The 16189-nt window shown below is 41.3% G+C and overlaps 1 protein-coding gene across 4 annotated transcripts in view; it reads left to right on the forward strand.

Moving 5' to 3' along the window:
* The window catches only part of Nphp1 (nephrocystin 1), a 45036-nt gene that overhangs the window by 9327 nt on the left and 19520 nt on the right, over positions 1–16189 (forward strand). The window contains exons 5-11 of one of the 4 annotated variants that reach the window (XM_028754607.1): positions 4682–4889; positions 5943–6044; positions 8014–8135; positions 8719–8761; positions 9773–9860; positions 11516–11613; positions 13881–14009. In XM_028754607.1, coding sequence (XP_028610440.1) covers positions 4682–4889; positions 5943–6044; positions 8014–8135; positions 8719–8761; positions 9773–9860; positions 11516–11613; positions 13881–14009 — 790 coding nt within the window. The remainder of the gene's footprint in view (positions 1–4681; positions 4890–5942; positions 6045–8013; positions 8136–8718; positions 8762–9772; positions 9861–11515; positions 11614–13880; positions 14010–16189) is intronic. The other 3 variants (XM_028754614.1, XM_028754625.1, XM_028754635.1) reach the window with 3 other exon arrangements.

Below are 16189 nucleotides of genomic sequence, written 5' to 3' on the forward strand. Positions count from 1 at the left end.
GCAGGCAGTGTACTGTCAGTAAAGGCAGCACAGGGTCTGTAAGCAGGGATTGTACTGTCAGTAAAGGCAGCACACGGTCTGAGCCAGACAGTGGGGCCAGCTGGCAAGTACTTCTAAATGATGTGAGCAATACAGTAAAGAAAATTCAGGGACTAGAGAAATGGCTCAGTGGTTAAGAACACTGGCTGCTCTCCCAGAGGACTTGGGTTCAATTCCTAGCACCACATGACAGCTTATACCTGTCTGTGACTCCAGTTCCAGATGATTTGATGCCCTCACACAGATATACATGCAGTCAAAACACCAATGTATATAAAATAAAAATAAGTAAATCTTTAAAAAAGAAAAGAAATTTCAACATGGAAGAAACAATGGAGAAAGGGAAAGAGATAGCAAGGTTCCTAGCGTTCTAGTGTAGGTGTGATCAGATGAGCCTTGTGCAGCAGAGCCACATGCTGGGTAAGGTGATGTCACAGACGAGAACTTCACAAATCAGATGCACCCTAGAGCTCTGGAAAGATAGGAGCACGTCTTATAACCAAAAGGGGAAGTAATGACTAAACACTCAAATGGACCAAATGCGAAGATTTAAAAAAATCTGTAAAACAATCATTTAAAATATGCTGGCAAATTATAGACAAAAATGTACATATTGGGTGAGATTATGGTTATGTTAAGTGGGAAACAAAAACTAGGGACAAAGCAAAAGTCTAGGATACAGTAGATGAAAATGTAAACACTGAGTGGATTCATAGCACACATCACACTGGAGGAAGGAATTTATGACCCAAAGGCCTGGTTCAAAAGTTTAATCTTACACATTAAAAGGAGAAAGGGAAGGAGAAAAGGAAGAGGAAGAGAAAATAAAGAGAAGGATAAGGAAAAGATGGAGAGGGGAGGAGAGGAGGAGGAAGAGGGAGAGATGATGACAATAGTCTACTGTTCATAACACATGCACACGCGCGCACACACACACACACACACAGACATTGTGTTGACAATCAAAGATAAACAAAAAATCTTAAAAGCATCCAGGGAAGGGGGCTGTCATGTATAGACAAGTGACAGTTTGAAATATAGTTGACACATTAGTAAAAGAATGCCAGTCAAAAGACAACTCTAGGGCTGGAGAGATGGCTCAGCAGTTAAGAGTACTGACTGCTCTTCCAGAGGTCCTGAGTTCAATTCCCAGCAACCACATGGTGGCTCACAACCATCTGTAATGGAATCAGATGCCCTCTTCTGGTGTGTCTAAAGAGAGTAGCAGTGTACTTATATACATAAAATAAATAAATCTCTACAAAAAAAAATGCTGCTGACTTGAATTGCATACAAGAAAGAAATTCTGAAAGATTTAAAAAAAAAAAAAAAAGACAACCTCTTGAATAGACTGAAAATATCCATCAACCCAGAAGTCTGCATACAGAAGAAGCAAATTCCAGACACTGAAGAGAAAGGCAATTTCATACAGACAAAAGCTGAGCAAAGTTGTTGACCTGTCTGTATAGTTTGCTTTTCCTTTCAGACTGAAAGGAAATTACCCCATATAGAAATCCAGTTTGCAAGGAGCGAAGAGCTGCTGGTTTAGAAGTAAATTGGAGCTGGGTGCAGTGGCCCACTCCCTGAAGCCCAGCAGGAGTGAGGCAAAGGCAGACAAACTCTGTGAGCCTGGTCTACAAGAGTGAGTCTAGGACAGCCAAAGCTACAGAGTGAGACCCTGTCTCAAACAAACAAACAAACAAAAAAAAACAACAGCCAAAACAAGACAAAAAGAAAATATGAAAAACTAAGCTTTTCTATTTTAGATGCTTTTCAAAGATATTTGATTGTGTAAAACAAAATGTGTTTTTGGGTTACTTATGATATACAGTTGATCCTATTGCTTTGATGAAACCCATAACCAAAAACAGCTTGGGGAGGAAAGGGGGTTTATTTGTCTTACATATCCTAAGTCACAGTCCACCCAAGGAAGTCATGGCAGGAACTCTAATCAGGTAGGAACCTAGAAGCAGGAACTGATGCAGAAGCCATGGAGGGGTACTGCCTACTACCTTGCTCCCCTTAGTTTGCTTAGCCTGCCTTTTTATAGAACTCTGTACCACCAGCCCAGGGGTGACCCACATACAATGGACTGGGTCTTCCCCCATCAATCACTAATTAAGAAAATGCTCCCACAGACTGCCCAATCTTACGGAGACATTTTCTCAATTGAGGTTTCCTCCTCCCAGATGACTCTAGCTTGTGTCAAGTTGACATAAAAATTCTCAATCACAGTAGTCGTCTTAGTATTTGTAGTAATTATGTTTTATAAAGTTGCTGTGGACACTGAATTAGAGATTACTAAGCAATTATATTATACCTAGGGAAAATACAAGTTTAGAATTCTTTAAGCCTCTGATCACAATGTTTTCAACAACAGGGTAATACACAATATTGTTTGTATGTGTTTCTGTCTAAAGACATATAACACACACACACACACTGATTCATTAACATTAACCCAAAGCCAACAGAACCATAATTTACACATGAAAAGTCTTACCTAGCTCCTGTACTCTTTGTAAGGCAAACACAGCTTTCTCAGTTTAGAAGCACTTCATAGCACTCTAGTAACCCATTTTGGAGACATTTAAACAGCAAACATACCACCACCACCACCACCACCAGCAGCAACAACCAAACCCACAAAACATGCAGAAGGCATAATGTTAAGCCGGCTGCTGCAAGGACATCTGTTTACTGCAGGAGAACTAAAGGGAGCAATAGTGTTGCCATGGTGAGCCTGAGGGGGAGCCAAGCATTGATAATTGAGTCTCTGCTGCCTTCCAAATTCCCACAGCTGACCACACAAGCACTGTACATGCTCGTTCAATTTTAGCAAGCAGCCAAATTTGGAGATGAAAACCAAAAGTAGCAAATTAGCTACGTGTGATAAGAGCACAGCCGCAGCACAGAGGAGGGGAGAGCAAGTCTACTATCTTGAGATTCTTTTATTTTTGCTGATAATGAAACATTAATTCAAGTCAGACTATAATAGACTATATTACAAATACATACACTAAGAAAACTATACAAACAACAAGATGGAGTGCTAAAAATTACTCAGTAAACTATTTTCTAAAAGAAAGAGAAGAGAAACAACAAAAGTAGCACATGAGACAGAAGTGAAACTAAAGGTGACACGCCTGTGATGTTGTCACTGAGACAGTTATGTTAAAGGTAAGTGGACTAGCATTCCACTTAAAAGAGAGTGATTGTCAGGTTGTCTTGGAGTTTGTGTTTGTTTGTTTTGTATTTTTTTATAGACCCAAATATGTATATTGCTTATAATAGTTATATATTTTTCACAAATTATAGATAATTTCAAAGTAAAAGACTAAAAAAATATATTCAAATGCTAACAAAAGCCAAGTAAGGCAGTTACTTTAACCAGGCAAAGTAGATAACTAGGCCAGAAGTGTTTACTACATTAGGGAGAACAGTTTGTATTTATAGAAGAGTGAGTTCACTAGGGGAAATATAATCCCAACAACAGATTCAAATGTACAAAGCCAGAGTTGCCACTCCTGTGGGCCAGTAAATGAATCCACGGTACTCAGCAACCTTGACTAAGAGCATTGGTGTAGCTTGTGTAGATCTCTGTGCACAAGGACACAGTGTGCCACTTTTCAAGGGCAGTGCACTTATGACATCAGTTGTTAACTAAATGAACTACAGAAGCCACAAAATACTTGCCACTGTGTTTCTTAAAATTGAATCTGTGTCATGTATATTGTTTGAAATTTTGGAATTACATTAAAATTCAATAATAAAAAATAGAAATCACCAATGTTTGCAAATTAAATCATACACTTTTATATAACTCATGAGTCAAAGAAAATATTGCAGTGGCAGTTAGAATATATTATGAATAAAAAATGAGTATGTCTCATGAGTTACAGCCAAAGTGGTGATTAGGGGAAAGTACGTAGATTTGAATGAGTAATTTGGAAAGAAGATTGAGAATCAATTAGAGCGTCTGACTTAAGAAGCTAAAGAAGAAAGAAAGGGACCAAAGAAAACCCAAGAAAGGGAACAAAGAAAGCATCAGAAGCGAGAACAGCTAAGCAGTGGGTCAGATCAGCAGACCAAAGTCATGATTTCTTTCCTTTTCTTCTGAGTGTGGTGGCATATGTCTCTAACCCCACACTTGGGGGGCTAAGGCCAGTTTGACCAAGGACTGGGGTTATAGCTCAGTATAGAACATTTGCCTTCAGTTCCATTTCCAGCACTACAAACACACAGACCAGCTAATCTACCCAAGTTTATTCAAGGAGGGATGGGCAGAGGCAGACTTGAAACCTGTGCCCATGCAGTCTACACATGATAAGATGCTTGAGCAGTGTGCGCAGGGACCACCCCAGGGTTTGGATCCAGTCTCTGAGCTCTGCCTCCTCTGCCCTGAGTGCCTCCCACCCCAGGAGCTCTGCCTGAGGGAAGAAACTGTCAGCCACACTTTCTTCCAGCTCCAAAAGCGGAGCAGCTCTTGACTGCAGCTCTTGTCCATACAAGCTTTCTCCAGTCACTCACTGTGCCAGGATGCGACCAGGAGATCCTCCTGATAGAACTGCCACCCCCACCATGAACTGCCCTCCCCCCACGCGACTCCAGGTGGTCCTCCTGATAGAAGTGTTTTTCACAGAGTTGAGGCACATAGTGACAAGGAGGAAGATGACACGACTGAGGACGATGAAGATGAAGAAACTGAAGAAACTGGTGGAGAGGAAGAAGAGTCAGAAGGGGATGAGGAAGGAATGCAGGAACAAGCCTCCTGGAAACAAGCAGAAACTGTCACATACATTGCTCTCGGGGACTTTGCTGCTCAGCAGGCTGGGGACCTGACGTTTAAGGTAAGGTGGAGTAAGTCTGCAGGATAGCCAGTGTAACTGCACGGCTGACAGTACGAAAGGCTGTGTGTGCTTGTGTTACACAGTCCTGAGACTCATCCATCTTTAGGAAACTAATCATGACTTCTAAATGGAGGCTCTCTTATTATTTTTTTTAATAGCTGCAGTTTTGATAATTCCTAATAAGGGTAAATTTTATAATTGTGATATGCATGAAATCACTTCACTTAAGCAGAGTCTGCAGCTTGTGGCAACAGGAGTGCTTCATGTCGTTAGAGACACTTCTTTAGTCCCTGGCACTGGACTCATGCCTTTACTCCCAGAACTCAGGAGGCAGAGACAGACAGATGTAAGTTCAAAACCAGCCTGATCTACATAGTGAGTTCTAAGCCAGCCAAGGTTACATCGTGAGACCTAGTCTCAAACAAAACAAAACAAAACAAAACACCCCCCTCCAAAACACCCCCCCCAACACACACACATAAAAAACCCTCAGGGTATTTCTTCTTCAGTGCTGGAGAGCAAACTGCAGGCCTTATGAGTGCTAGGCAACCACTTTCCCATTGAGTCAGCCTGGCCTGAGACTTGTGATTCTTAAGAAAGTTTGTGACTTTCTGTCATCAACATGGGTGAAAATTTTAAAGAATATACTAATCTTAGTCCTTGTAGTTATCAATTTTCAAAATTAAATGACAAATGAATAATATGTAAGTGTATTATAAAACATACATTTGCATTTTAGCTCATAGGATTATTTTTCAGTTCTGAAGAATGCATTCATGTGAACATACATGAAGCATTCATACACACTAAAAAAAAACACACCCAAAGTGAGGAGGTGCGTCTCACTTGAACATAAGCACATAAGCGTCATGTGACGTGTTCATTTGTAGTCACAAAGAGTCAGTAGTAGAGTGCTACGGATTCTTTTTCTTTTAATAGGGACTGAATAAGATCATTTTACCTTTGTAAAAAAGATACTTTTGAAGCATTTGTAATGCAGTATTGTTCATAAATTTATAGTTTTTGTTTAATTTCTAATTGTTTCCATTTAAGAAAGGGGACATTCTCCATATAATTGAGAAAAAGCCTGATGGTTGGTGGCTGGCTAAGGATGCTGAAGGAGCTGAGGGTCTCATTCCCAGGACCTACTTGGAGGTCAGTCCTGATCACTTATGCCTTTCTGACTAAAAGTGTTGCCATTTTGATGGTAATGAGGCACGGAGCTGTGCTTCTTTCTGATTTGTTGGTGAGTGAATGGTTTGACATAAAGAATCTGCTTTAATTTTAAAGAGACAGTGAGTAGGGGAACTGTGCTTACCCACCAGCCCCTAGGGCATGCTCGTGAGCCCTGGAACTTTCCCATCATGAGGGTGCTTTGGGTTAGTGCTGTTTCAGGTACTGTCCACCTTAGTTTCTGAGTCAAGGTCTCTCATTGGGTTGCCACATAGGCTACCAAGTCCCAGGGATCTGCCTGTCTCCACCTTCCCAGTGCCTGGTACAGTCAGAAATTCTTTCAGAACAGAGGTGGAGAGTTGGAGAACAGGAAGCCGCTGCTGGGAAGGTGGAGACACACACCCATCTTTGGGTTTGATTTGGTTTACCATTATGCTGTTACCTAAGAGTGTTTTCTTCTGTGTTTGACAGAGCTGGCTGTGGTCATCAAAACCAAGAAGTCGCCTCACAAACTACAAGAACACCAATCTCAGTCAGACAGGGAGAGTTTATTGAGCTTAGGTCCCAGCACTGATCAATTAGGGCTGCAGTCCAGACTTGGGGACTGAATTTTGATGTTGAGTTGATACTAGAGGGCTTTTAAGCCTGAGATCCACAGACATCTGTGCCAAGCTACTCCATCCTTCAGGACTTAGAGATGGAGCATCTCTTTAGGAACATGTCTTTGTTGTATATTTATCCTGCTCTTGTTGGTTGGGGTAGCCAACTGTGGCAGGGGATTTGTTTTGTATAAAATTCATGCCTTAACTTGCCAGCCACTATGTCAGTTACCCACATGCGTGTCTGTTCTGTCAAGTAGGGTGTCAGTTACCAGGAAGGTCTTGGGAACTTAAACTTTATTTGACCCCTACTCAAAATGGAAGTCTTATTCTAAATGGGTGCAGCTGTCTCTCTTATGTTGGGGTCCATCCCAGGGGCAGCTTATACAGGCAATACCCTAAAAGCTCATACACAGCTGCAGGAAGTACTGCTGGGTGGTTGGTTTGGGTCCAAGCTTATTGTGGCTAACTATACAGAGCAGTTCTAACCGTCTTCTATTGTGATTGGTTTCCAAGAGCACAGATCATCCTAGTAACAGGATATGTAATCAACTTGGGCATGAGAAAGTTTCCTAGTAACAACAGAAACAACATATGAGAAAATGTCCTTGTAATATTAGTAACAGAACAAAATGGCAGGTTAGCCAAGTAACAGTTAGGCCTTAACATTCTACTTAGGCCTTAACACTCCTCATTTCCTATTTATATCATTCCTTATTGAATATAACAACTGCTATAATATTAATAGAGATATTACCCTTCAGGCATTTGTATTTGATATTTTTGTTGGCTTTCAGCTGTGTATGTATTTTTGTTAGCTAAATTTATCAGTGTTGTGTTTCCAGTTATGACTTTTGGTTTTATATTTGGTATTGTTTATAAAAAGGCCATCCTCATTACAAGACTAATTTTTTTCCAGCACTTTTACTGATTCTTCTCTTAATTTTTAATTTAAATTCTATCTGACATAGACTGGTATGTAAGTTAAACTTGCCTTTTTCTTACTCTTCCTCCTCCTCCTCTTCTTCCTCCTCCTTCTTCTTCCCCTTCCTCCTCCTTCTGCTGCTTCTTCTTTCTTCTGTTTTTTTTTCTTTTTCTTTTCTTGGACAGGATCTTGCTGTGGAGCCCAGGCCAGGCTAAAACTCATGATACTCCTGACTCAGGTTCCCAAGTTGTGGAATTGCCATGCCTGACTGTCATTTTTTTCAAATAGTGAAATTACTAAACGCACGTTACAAGCTTTACATACAAATATCCTCATCTGATATTGATATTGATATCTGAATACTGATATTTTTGTTGTTTGATTTTGTATTGGCTAAACATCACTTTGTATACCCACAATTTCTCAGCCCTATAATAAAGAAGACAAGCTGGAATCAAGCGAAGACAGCGAGGAGGGTGGTGAGGAGGATGGTGAGGAGGACGCAGAGGTGGTGGATGAAACTGCAGGTGGAGCCCAGATGAAGCAGAGGTACGAGGTGTGAGAGGGCATCAGTGGCTTAAACCTGTGTGTACATGTTCAAGCATGTGTTAGTGGATATATGTGCAGGTGTGTGCATGTGAGGGAAACTTTGGATAGTGTACCACAGGAGCTGTGCACCTTGCTTTTTGATGTTGGGTCTCTCTTGGGCTTGGGGCTGGCTAATCAGGCTAGGCTGGGTGGGCAGTGAGTCCTAAAACCCTTGCTGTCTCCACCTCACCAGCTCTGAGATTAAAAATACACATCACCATGCCTAGCTTTTTATGTCGGCTCTAGGGTTTTGAACTCAAGTCCTTACACTTGAGTGGCAAACATTTTACCAACTAAATCAGCAGCAGCCTCAGAAACTTTGGCTTCATTTTTACTGTTATAGATAATTCAACACTTTCTTGAAATGGAGACAAGTTTTTCTACTTTAATTTTGTAATTCTTTTAGGGCATTTAGTCCTAGCTTGGCCTCCCCTGAGAAGACTGTTTAGTTTTCAGAGCTGACTGGTGATCACACACGTTTTGACTCCCAGTTGAAATGGGTGCAGCTGGTCCCCGCACTGACCTTCCTCCTTTGTCGTCCTAGAACTGATTCCCACTGGACTGCTGTGCGAAAAGCTATCTCAGAGGTTGGTTCCCCTGGTCTCCAGTTTTATGTCTAATAATATTGACATGTTTGACAAGTAAGATACATTTGGTTTGTTACTTAGTAGTTCAGACTGAGTTCAGGGCAGAATAGAGCCTGGAGGGCAGCAGAGATCACAGCAGGTACAAGGTGTCCAGAGCATAAGGCACATCTTATGCTTTTCTGGGCCATGATGCAAATAGCATTCTCATTATATCCTTTTGTACAAGAAGTCGAGAATCTCATCTGTGATATGATTTGAGAGCTTGGGATTATCCTGTGTTCCCACATGAATTTTCTATCATTTTGGAATATTAAAGTTGAGCTATTTAAAAAACATTTTAAAAAACATCAGAGTAAGAAATTACCCACAATTCAGAAATCATGTAACACTGAAATTTCTCCCCACCCCATAAATCATCTCCACTAGCAGTGTAGCGGGTAGCTTTCCTCACTCTTGAGTCCCCTCCTCAGTTACCCAGATGTGCTGTGAGTGAGTGGGCAGTGCTTCTAAAGTGCCTGTCAGGTACAGCGGGCACCATATGTTCAATGGCATGTGCTGTGGACCTTGACAGGAGTGGGGACACTTTAGCAGCAAATTTAGAACCCAGAGCTCCATTCTCTAGTCACTATGAGAGACCAGGGTTCATGATAAGTGCCACCCTCTAGGAATTCGGGCTTGCACCACAGTATTTTTTTTCCTATTTTTTATAAATATTTTTTTATGTGTATGAGTACACTGTCACTCTCTTCAGACACACCAGAAGAGGGCCTCAGACCCCATTACAGATGGTTGTGAGCCACCATGTGGTTGCTGGGAATCAAACTCAGGACCACTGGAAGAGCAGTCAGTGCTCTTAACTGCTGAGCCCTCTCTCTAGCCCCCAGTGCAGTATTTCTTACTTTACGGTCTGTGTGGTTTGTTTTGGGGGTTGCAGTTGCAATAGTGTTGAAGTATTACAAAGGCAAGAAGAGAAATGGGGGCAACAAATCTATTTCATTTTCCTCTCTTCAGCAGATAAACACTGTTGATGTGTTAGCCACAATGGGAGCCATTCCTGCAGGGTTCCGGCCTTCTACGCTCTCCCAGCTGCTGGATGAAGGTAAGGACACAGGCTCTCAGTCTCTGTACTCTTATAGTGAATGCTAATTCTTCTGTAAGTGTCCAAACAAGTTGAAGATACTAAATCTACCCCCTGTTGTGTGTGCATGTGTGTGTATATGAGAGAGAGAGAAGCAGGGAGAGAAGGAGGGAGGAAGGGAGGGAAGGAGGGAGGAAGGGTGGGAAGGAGGATGGAAGGGAGGGAGGGAAAGGAGGGAGGGAGGAAGGGAGGGAGGGAAGGGAGGGAGGGAGGGAGGAAGGGAGAGAGGGAAGGAGGGAGGGAGAAAGGAAGGGAGGGAGGGAGGGAGGGAAGGAGGGAGGGAGAAAGGAAGGGAGGGAGGAAGGGAAGGAGGGAAGGAGGAAGGAAGGGAGGGAGGGAAGGAGGAAGGGAGAGAGGGAAGGAGGGAGGGAGAGAAGAAAGGAAGGAAGGAGATTCAGTGTGTACATATGCTGAGGCCAGAGGTTGACACCATGAGTCTGCCTCAACTGTCCCCTACCATATTTTTTGAGGCAAGGTCCCCTACTCAATATGGCTAGGCTTGCTAGCCACATACCCCAGGAATCCCCTGCTTCTGTGCCCCAGCACCAGGACCACAGTTGCGTGTCACTGCACTGCTCTTGGCTGTTTGCCTGGGTTCTGAGGGATAGAGCTGAAGTCTTCAAGCTCACATGGCAAGTGCTTAGCTGATCCGTCTCCTCAGCCCTGAACCTCACCTTCCTGAGAGCTCATCTTTTCCTCATCCTTCTTGCCTTCCTGTTGCAGTAAGGGAGGCCAGGCCGTGCTCTAGCTCCCAGCTTCTTTTCCTAGTTGCACAAACATGACTTCTTATTTACTTGCCCTTTCCTGCATCTATAGCAAACCTCTTCCAGCCTTCCTTCTTCTGGTACCTGCCCTATCAGTGTTACTCGGAGACTGAATCCTGTGGCTTTAAGGGCATAACACTTGGCACAGAGCAAGGGCTCCAGAACTGTTTCTTGAATAAGTAGTGCTCTCTATAATAAACACTCCGTGGTTGTAGGCCTGTGATCCCAGCGTATGGGAGACAGAAACAAAAGGGCCAGAAATTCAAGTCATCCTTGGCTAAAGAGTGAGTTAGAGGGCCCTGATATTTAGAGGAGACTTTGTCTTTAAAAAAAAAAAAAAACAATTAAAAAAAGTGAAAACTAGATATGTAATTTTCCCCTCAAATCTTAAAAGGTGATTACAGATTTCTTACATTTTACACAAGTATTTGAATACATCATCATTATCACAAAGCACCTTTTTTTGTCTGAATCTTTAGAATTCTCTTAAAGCTGCCTTGAAGTGATTTTTACTTTTTTATAAGGGGTGGGGGTGGTGGTGTGCAGGAATTGTCTTGGAACTCATTCTGTAGACCAGGCTAGCTTCAAACTCAGAGACCTGTCTGCCTCCTGAGTTCTGGGATTAAAGGTGTGTACTAATATAACCAACTACGGTGATCTTTATATCTTTAAGTTTTGTGTTTTGTTTTAATATATAAGCATATGTAGGTCCATCTGTCTCAGGAACTGAGTTGTTAGTGAGTGCATGGCTTTTCAGAAGCTTTTTGCTGAGCTTGTCATGTAGCAATATGGATTTAGGGTTTTGAATTTCAGGTCTCTTTTTGTAAGAAAATAAAAAGAACGTTGTTTCAGCAGGGAACCAGTTTCGAGCAAGCTACTTCTTGCAGCCAGAGCTCACGACGTCGCAGCTGTCCTTCAGAGATCTAATGTGGGATGCTAAGGCAGGCACGGTACGTGTGCTTACTGCTGGTCATATGGAAGTGTCCAGTGTCTCCTGTGGCAAGTGTGTAAATAGCACATAAATTGACAAATGCATTGCAGAGAACACACTCTGTATTTCTGGAAGATATTTTATAATTTGAAACTTTGTGCCTCAACTTTATCTTCCTTTTTTCTGTTGTTTTTTTCACTACAAAAGAAATAATCCTAACTTTATATATTAAACATTCTTTTTTTTTTTTTTGAGACAAGGTCTTACTATGTAACTCCAACTATCCTGCCATTTTTTTAAAAAATGTTCATTTGTTTTATTTTGTATATGAGTACACTGTAACTGTCTTCAGACACACCAGAGGAAGGCATCAGATCTCATTACAGATGGTTGTGAGCTACCATGTGGTTGCTGGGAATTGAACTCAGGACCTCTGGAAGAGCACTCAGTGTTTTTAATTGCTGAACCATCTCTCCAGCCCCATGTCATTTTTTTCATGAAGAAAAATTGTGTGTGTGTGTGCGTGTGCGTGTGTGTGTGTTTTGACTGCATGTATGTCTGTGTATCACGTGTGCCTGGTACTTGCAGAAGCCAGAAGAGGGAGTTGATTCCTCTGGAACTGGAGTTACAGAGAGTTGTGAGCCACTATGTGGGTGCTAAGAATCTAACCCCAGATGTCTAGAAGATCAACCAGTGCCTTAACCACTGAACCATCTCTCCAGTCTTCTATCTTTACCTCAGTTTTTCATATGTAAAATAGGATTATTAATAATAGCAATAATTGTTTCAACAAAGAGTTATCTTGGGAATTGAATAAAGAACATTTAAGAACTCAATAAGTGCTAATGCTACAGGTTGTTGAAGTGTCCCTGTTATGTGACTTTTTTGGGGAGATATTTGGAATCACCCCAGATAGACCCAGATAGGCCATGACAGACCAAGGAAATGATGAAATGATTCCATGAAGTCCACTGTGAACCAGTCCATCTGTGGGATCACTTACAAGAGCATGGGTGACTTGTATAGCTATGTCACTGAAAAGCCACCCGTCATGGGTGGTGGCCTAACAAAAGCTCAGCACACACACACACACACACACACACAGCCTGGAATTCATAGGCAACTACTCCCAACAGGCCTCCCCCACCCCAGCAGTTGTTTAGTTTTATAGCTTCAGAGAGAGGTGGTCACACTTGAGGTTTTTAGTGCTGTGATAAAACACCGTGAACAAAAGCAGCTTGGGGAGGAGGAGACTTATTTCTTCTTACCACTTCAAGACTCACTGGGTCACTTAGGGAACTCAGGGCAGGAACCTAGACACTAATGCCTTGTCCTGGTGCTACATTATGGCATCTCTTCATGCCCACAAACATCTTACAAAATGATTCAAAGATGTATTTTAACCTATGAGTCCTGTATGTCCTATTCATTACAGTTTATAAGTGATTAAGGAAAAAATTGCAACTTTCAAATGTTGCTCTATGAAAATTTACCTCAAAAAAAAAAAGAGAGAAATAAAATTTACCTCAAATGACTGATTTTGACTTTAAGTGAACTTCACCAAAACTATGTTGTGCATATATGTTTGTGTAAAATTCTTGAGCTTTGTTTTCTAGTCTATATGTATATGTCTTCTTTTTATTTTTTGCTTGCTTGCTATTTTTTTCCCTAAAGAATTGTGTATTTATTTTATGTATATGGATACATTGTAGATGTCTTTAGACACACCAGAAGAGGGCATCAGATCCCATTACAGATGGTTGTGAACCACTATGTGGTTGCTGGAAATTGACTCTGCACCTCTGGAAGAGCAGTCAGTGCTCTTAACTGCTGAGCCAGCTCTCCAGTACCCTGTTGGCTTGTTTTGTTTTGTTTTGTTTTGTTTTGTTTTTATTTTGTTTTTTGTTTTTGTTTGTTGGTTTGTTTAAAACAGGGTCTCATGTAGCCCAGGCTGACCCTGAACTTCTAGTCCTTCTGCCTTCATTTCCTAAGTGCTGAGATTTCCAGAGTGAATTGCTACACCCAGATGTACATTTGTTTGCCTAAGTTATATTTGTGTAAGAAAAAATGTTTTAGAAATGGATTGTTCCTTTAATCCCAGCACTTGGGAGGCAGAGGCAGGCGGATTTCTGAGTTTGAGGCCAGTCTGGTCTACAGAGTGAGTTCCAGAACAGCCAGGGCTACACAGAGAAACCCTGTCTTGAGGAAAAAAAAAAAAAAGAAATGGATTGTTTTAAATAATAAATAATAAATAAAAATAAATTTTGTGTTTAATTTTCCTTTCAGATCATGTCAAGACCTAGTCGTGTTTCATTGATTCTGACTCTATGGAGCTGTAAAATGATTCCTCTCCCAGGAACAAGCATACAGGTCCTCAGCAGACACATCCGCCTCTGCCTGTTTGATGGCAGCAAGGTAGGAGCTAAATCCATGAGAACTGAGTCAAGGTGCCCCAAGTATGGTTCCCCTCTCCCCTCTCCCTCCCTCTCTCCTCCATACACACATATCCATATGTACCCACACCACACATATATAGGTAGTGCACCCCACACTGCTTCTGACTAAGTAGGTTTAACTCCTGGTACTTTGAGTGGTGGGTATGATATTGTTACATCACAGATAAGTATCCAAGATCCTAAAGCTTATCTCCTGCTGTTATTCTCAGCCTGGGACCCAACTAGAGCACTACATTTTTGACATATATATACATCAGTGTAACCGCCACCTTAACTAAGAAAGCAAAGTACTGCATGTCTATACAAAGCTTCCCACTCTACTCCTCCCTGATTTGAGAGACTGCTTTTCACCAGTACCAAACAAAAGTCAAAAGGAATGATTTTTTTTAAACAAACATATCTTTTATGAAAAGATTCTTAGTGCCCGGACAGACATTTGTAGCTTTAACTCAAATACTGGGAAGAATAAAGACTCAAAGTCAGTTGTCCAAGCTAACAGCTTAAAAACCTGGGCTTAGAAAAGTGTGGTAAGTCTAAAAGAATCAAGGAGATGAATTACAGAAATTAATAAAAGAGGAGAAAAGATAAACAGAAAACATTAAAAAGTGGTTTTGTTTTGTTTTGTTTTGTTTTAAGAATCAAATTGAAAGATACATGGTAAAACTTATGGAGAAGCTGGTTTTTTGGTTAAGGTTGGGTTGGGGTTTTCTGTTTGTTTGGTTGGTTGTTTGTTTGGTTTTCTGGGTTTTTTCTTTGTTTTTGTCCTTTGAGACAAGTTTTTTCTGTGTAGCCTTGGCTGTCCTGGACTTGCTTTGTATACCAGGTTGGCCTGGAATTCACAGAGATCTGTTTGCCTCTGCCTCCCAAGTGCTGGGATTAAAGGTGTGCACTACCATGCCCAGCTGAAGAAATTGTTTTTAAAGAGAAAACAAAATAAATTACCAATATCTGAATAGAAATTGAGACATTAACACAGATCCTTCAGACATTAGCAGGCAATATGAGATCTCACAGTCAATTCTATGCCAGCAGATTTCGCAATACTGATGAAAGTGTGTCTTGGAAAACTACAATTTAATGAAACTAAAGTAAAAATGGAATAAAGCCTAATAGGAAATCTTTCTCTAGTGAATACTCTAGGCCTGCATGGCTTCACTAATGACTTACTCCCAGCCTAAAAAGTTTTAGAACCAATCTCATATGAACTTCTTGTATAGAACAGATATGAAGAAAATGCTTCATCTCATGAAGCCAGGAAAAACATGATGCCAAGGTGTTACATAAAAAGAAATTATACGACGAGTATCCTTCGTGGCTATAGAAACTGAAATTCTAATCCAATACTCAGACTGAGCCTAGGTGGGTAGAACAGACACCATTGTACAGCCAGGGGACTTTCTTCCAAGAATTCAGATGTGTACAGTTATGTAGCTAACATTTAACACTCGACAAGCAATCATTGTAATCTATCATATTGACAGCACAAAGAAAAATGACCAGATGAACATAGAAACATGCATGAAACAACATGTAAGAAAGCTCAGTGCCGTATCACCAGACTCAACAGGAAAATATCCACCATTTTCCTTAAGATCAGGAACAACTCAGAGATCTGAGAAGGAAAGAGGGACAGAAGATAAGTCAAATAGAACATAAACAACAATCCTAGCCATTAACTCATGAAACTGGATTGTAGCCGATTTTCTGTTATAAGTGTATCTAGTAGGAATAGGTGACCTCATGCTGTTTACTTGAATTCTCCACAATAAATCTAAGACTGTCACAAATAAGAAGCCTGCTGTCAGAACTAAGTAAGGACATGTCGCTTGTAGAGACAGCCTCCCCACACAGCCCAGTTCTGAGAAGTTCACCAAAGGCTGCAGAGCCCAAGGAAGCAGGGATGCTGGAAAGGAACCTGGGGCTTTCAGCTGAATGCTGCATTTTCACTGATTTTCTCTTGTGGGTAGAGCTCAGGGCCTCACATGTGCTAAACACTCGCTCTGTGCTGGACTCCCCATCCTCAGCTTGGGTTTTTTTTCCCTTCTAATCTTTTGTTCTTCCGTTTTCTTTGTCCTATATACATACCCTACACACACACACACACACACACACACACACACACACACACACACACACACA

The sequence above is a fragment of the Grammomys surdaster genome, unplaced genomic scaffold, assembly GCF_004785775.1.
Source record: "Grammomys surdaster isolate TR1022 unplaced genomic scaffold, NIH_TR_1.0 129, whole genome shotgun sequence".
NCBI classification, from domain to species: domain Eukaryota; kingdom Metazoa; phylum Chordata; class Mammalia; order Rodentia; family Muridae; genus Grammomys; species Grammomys surdaster.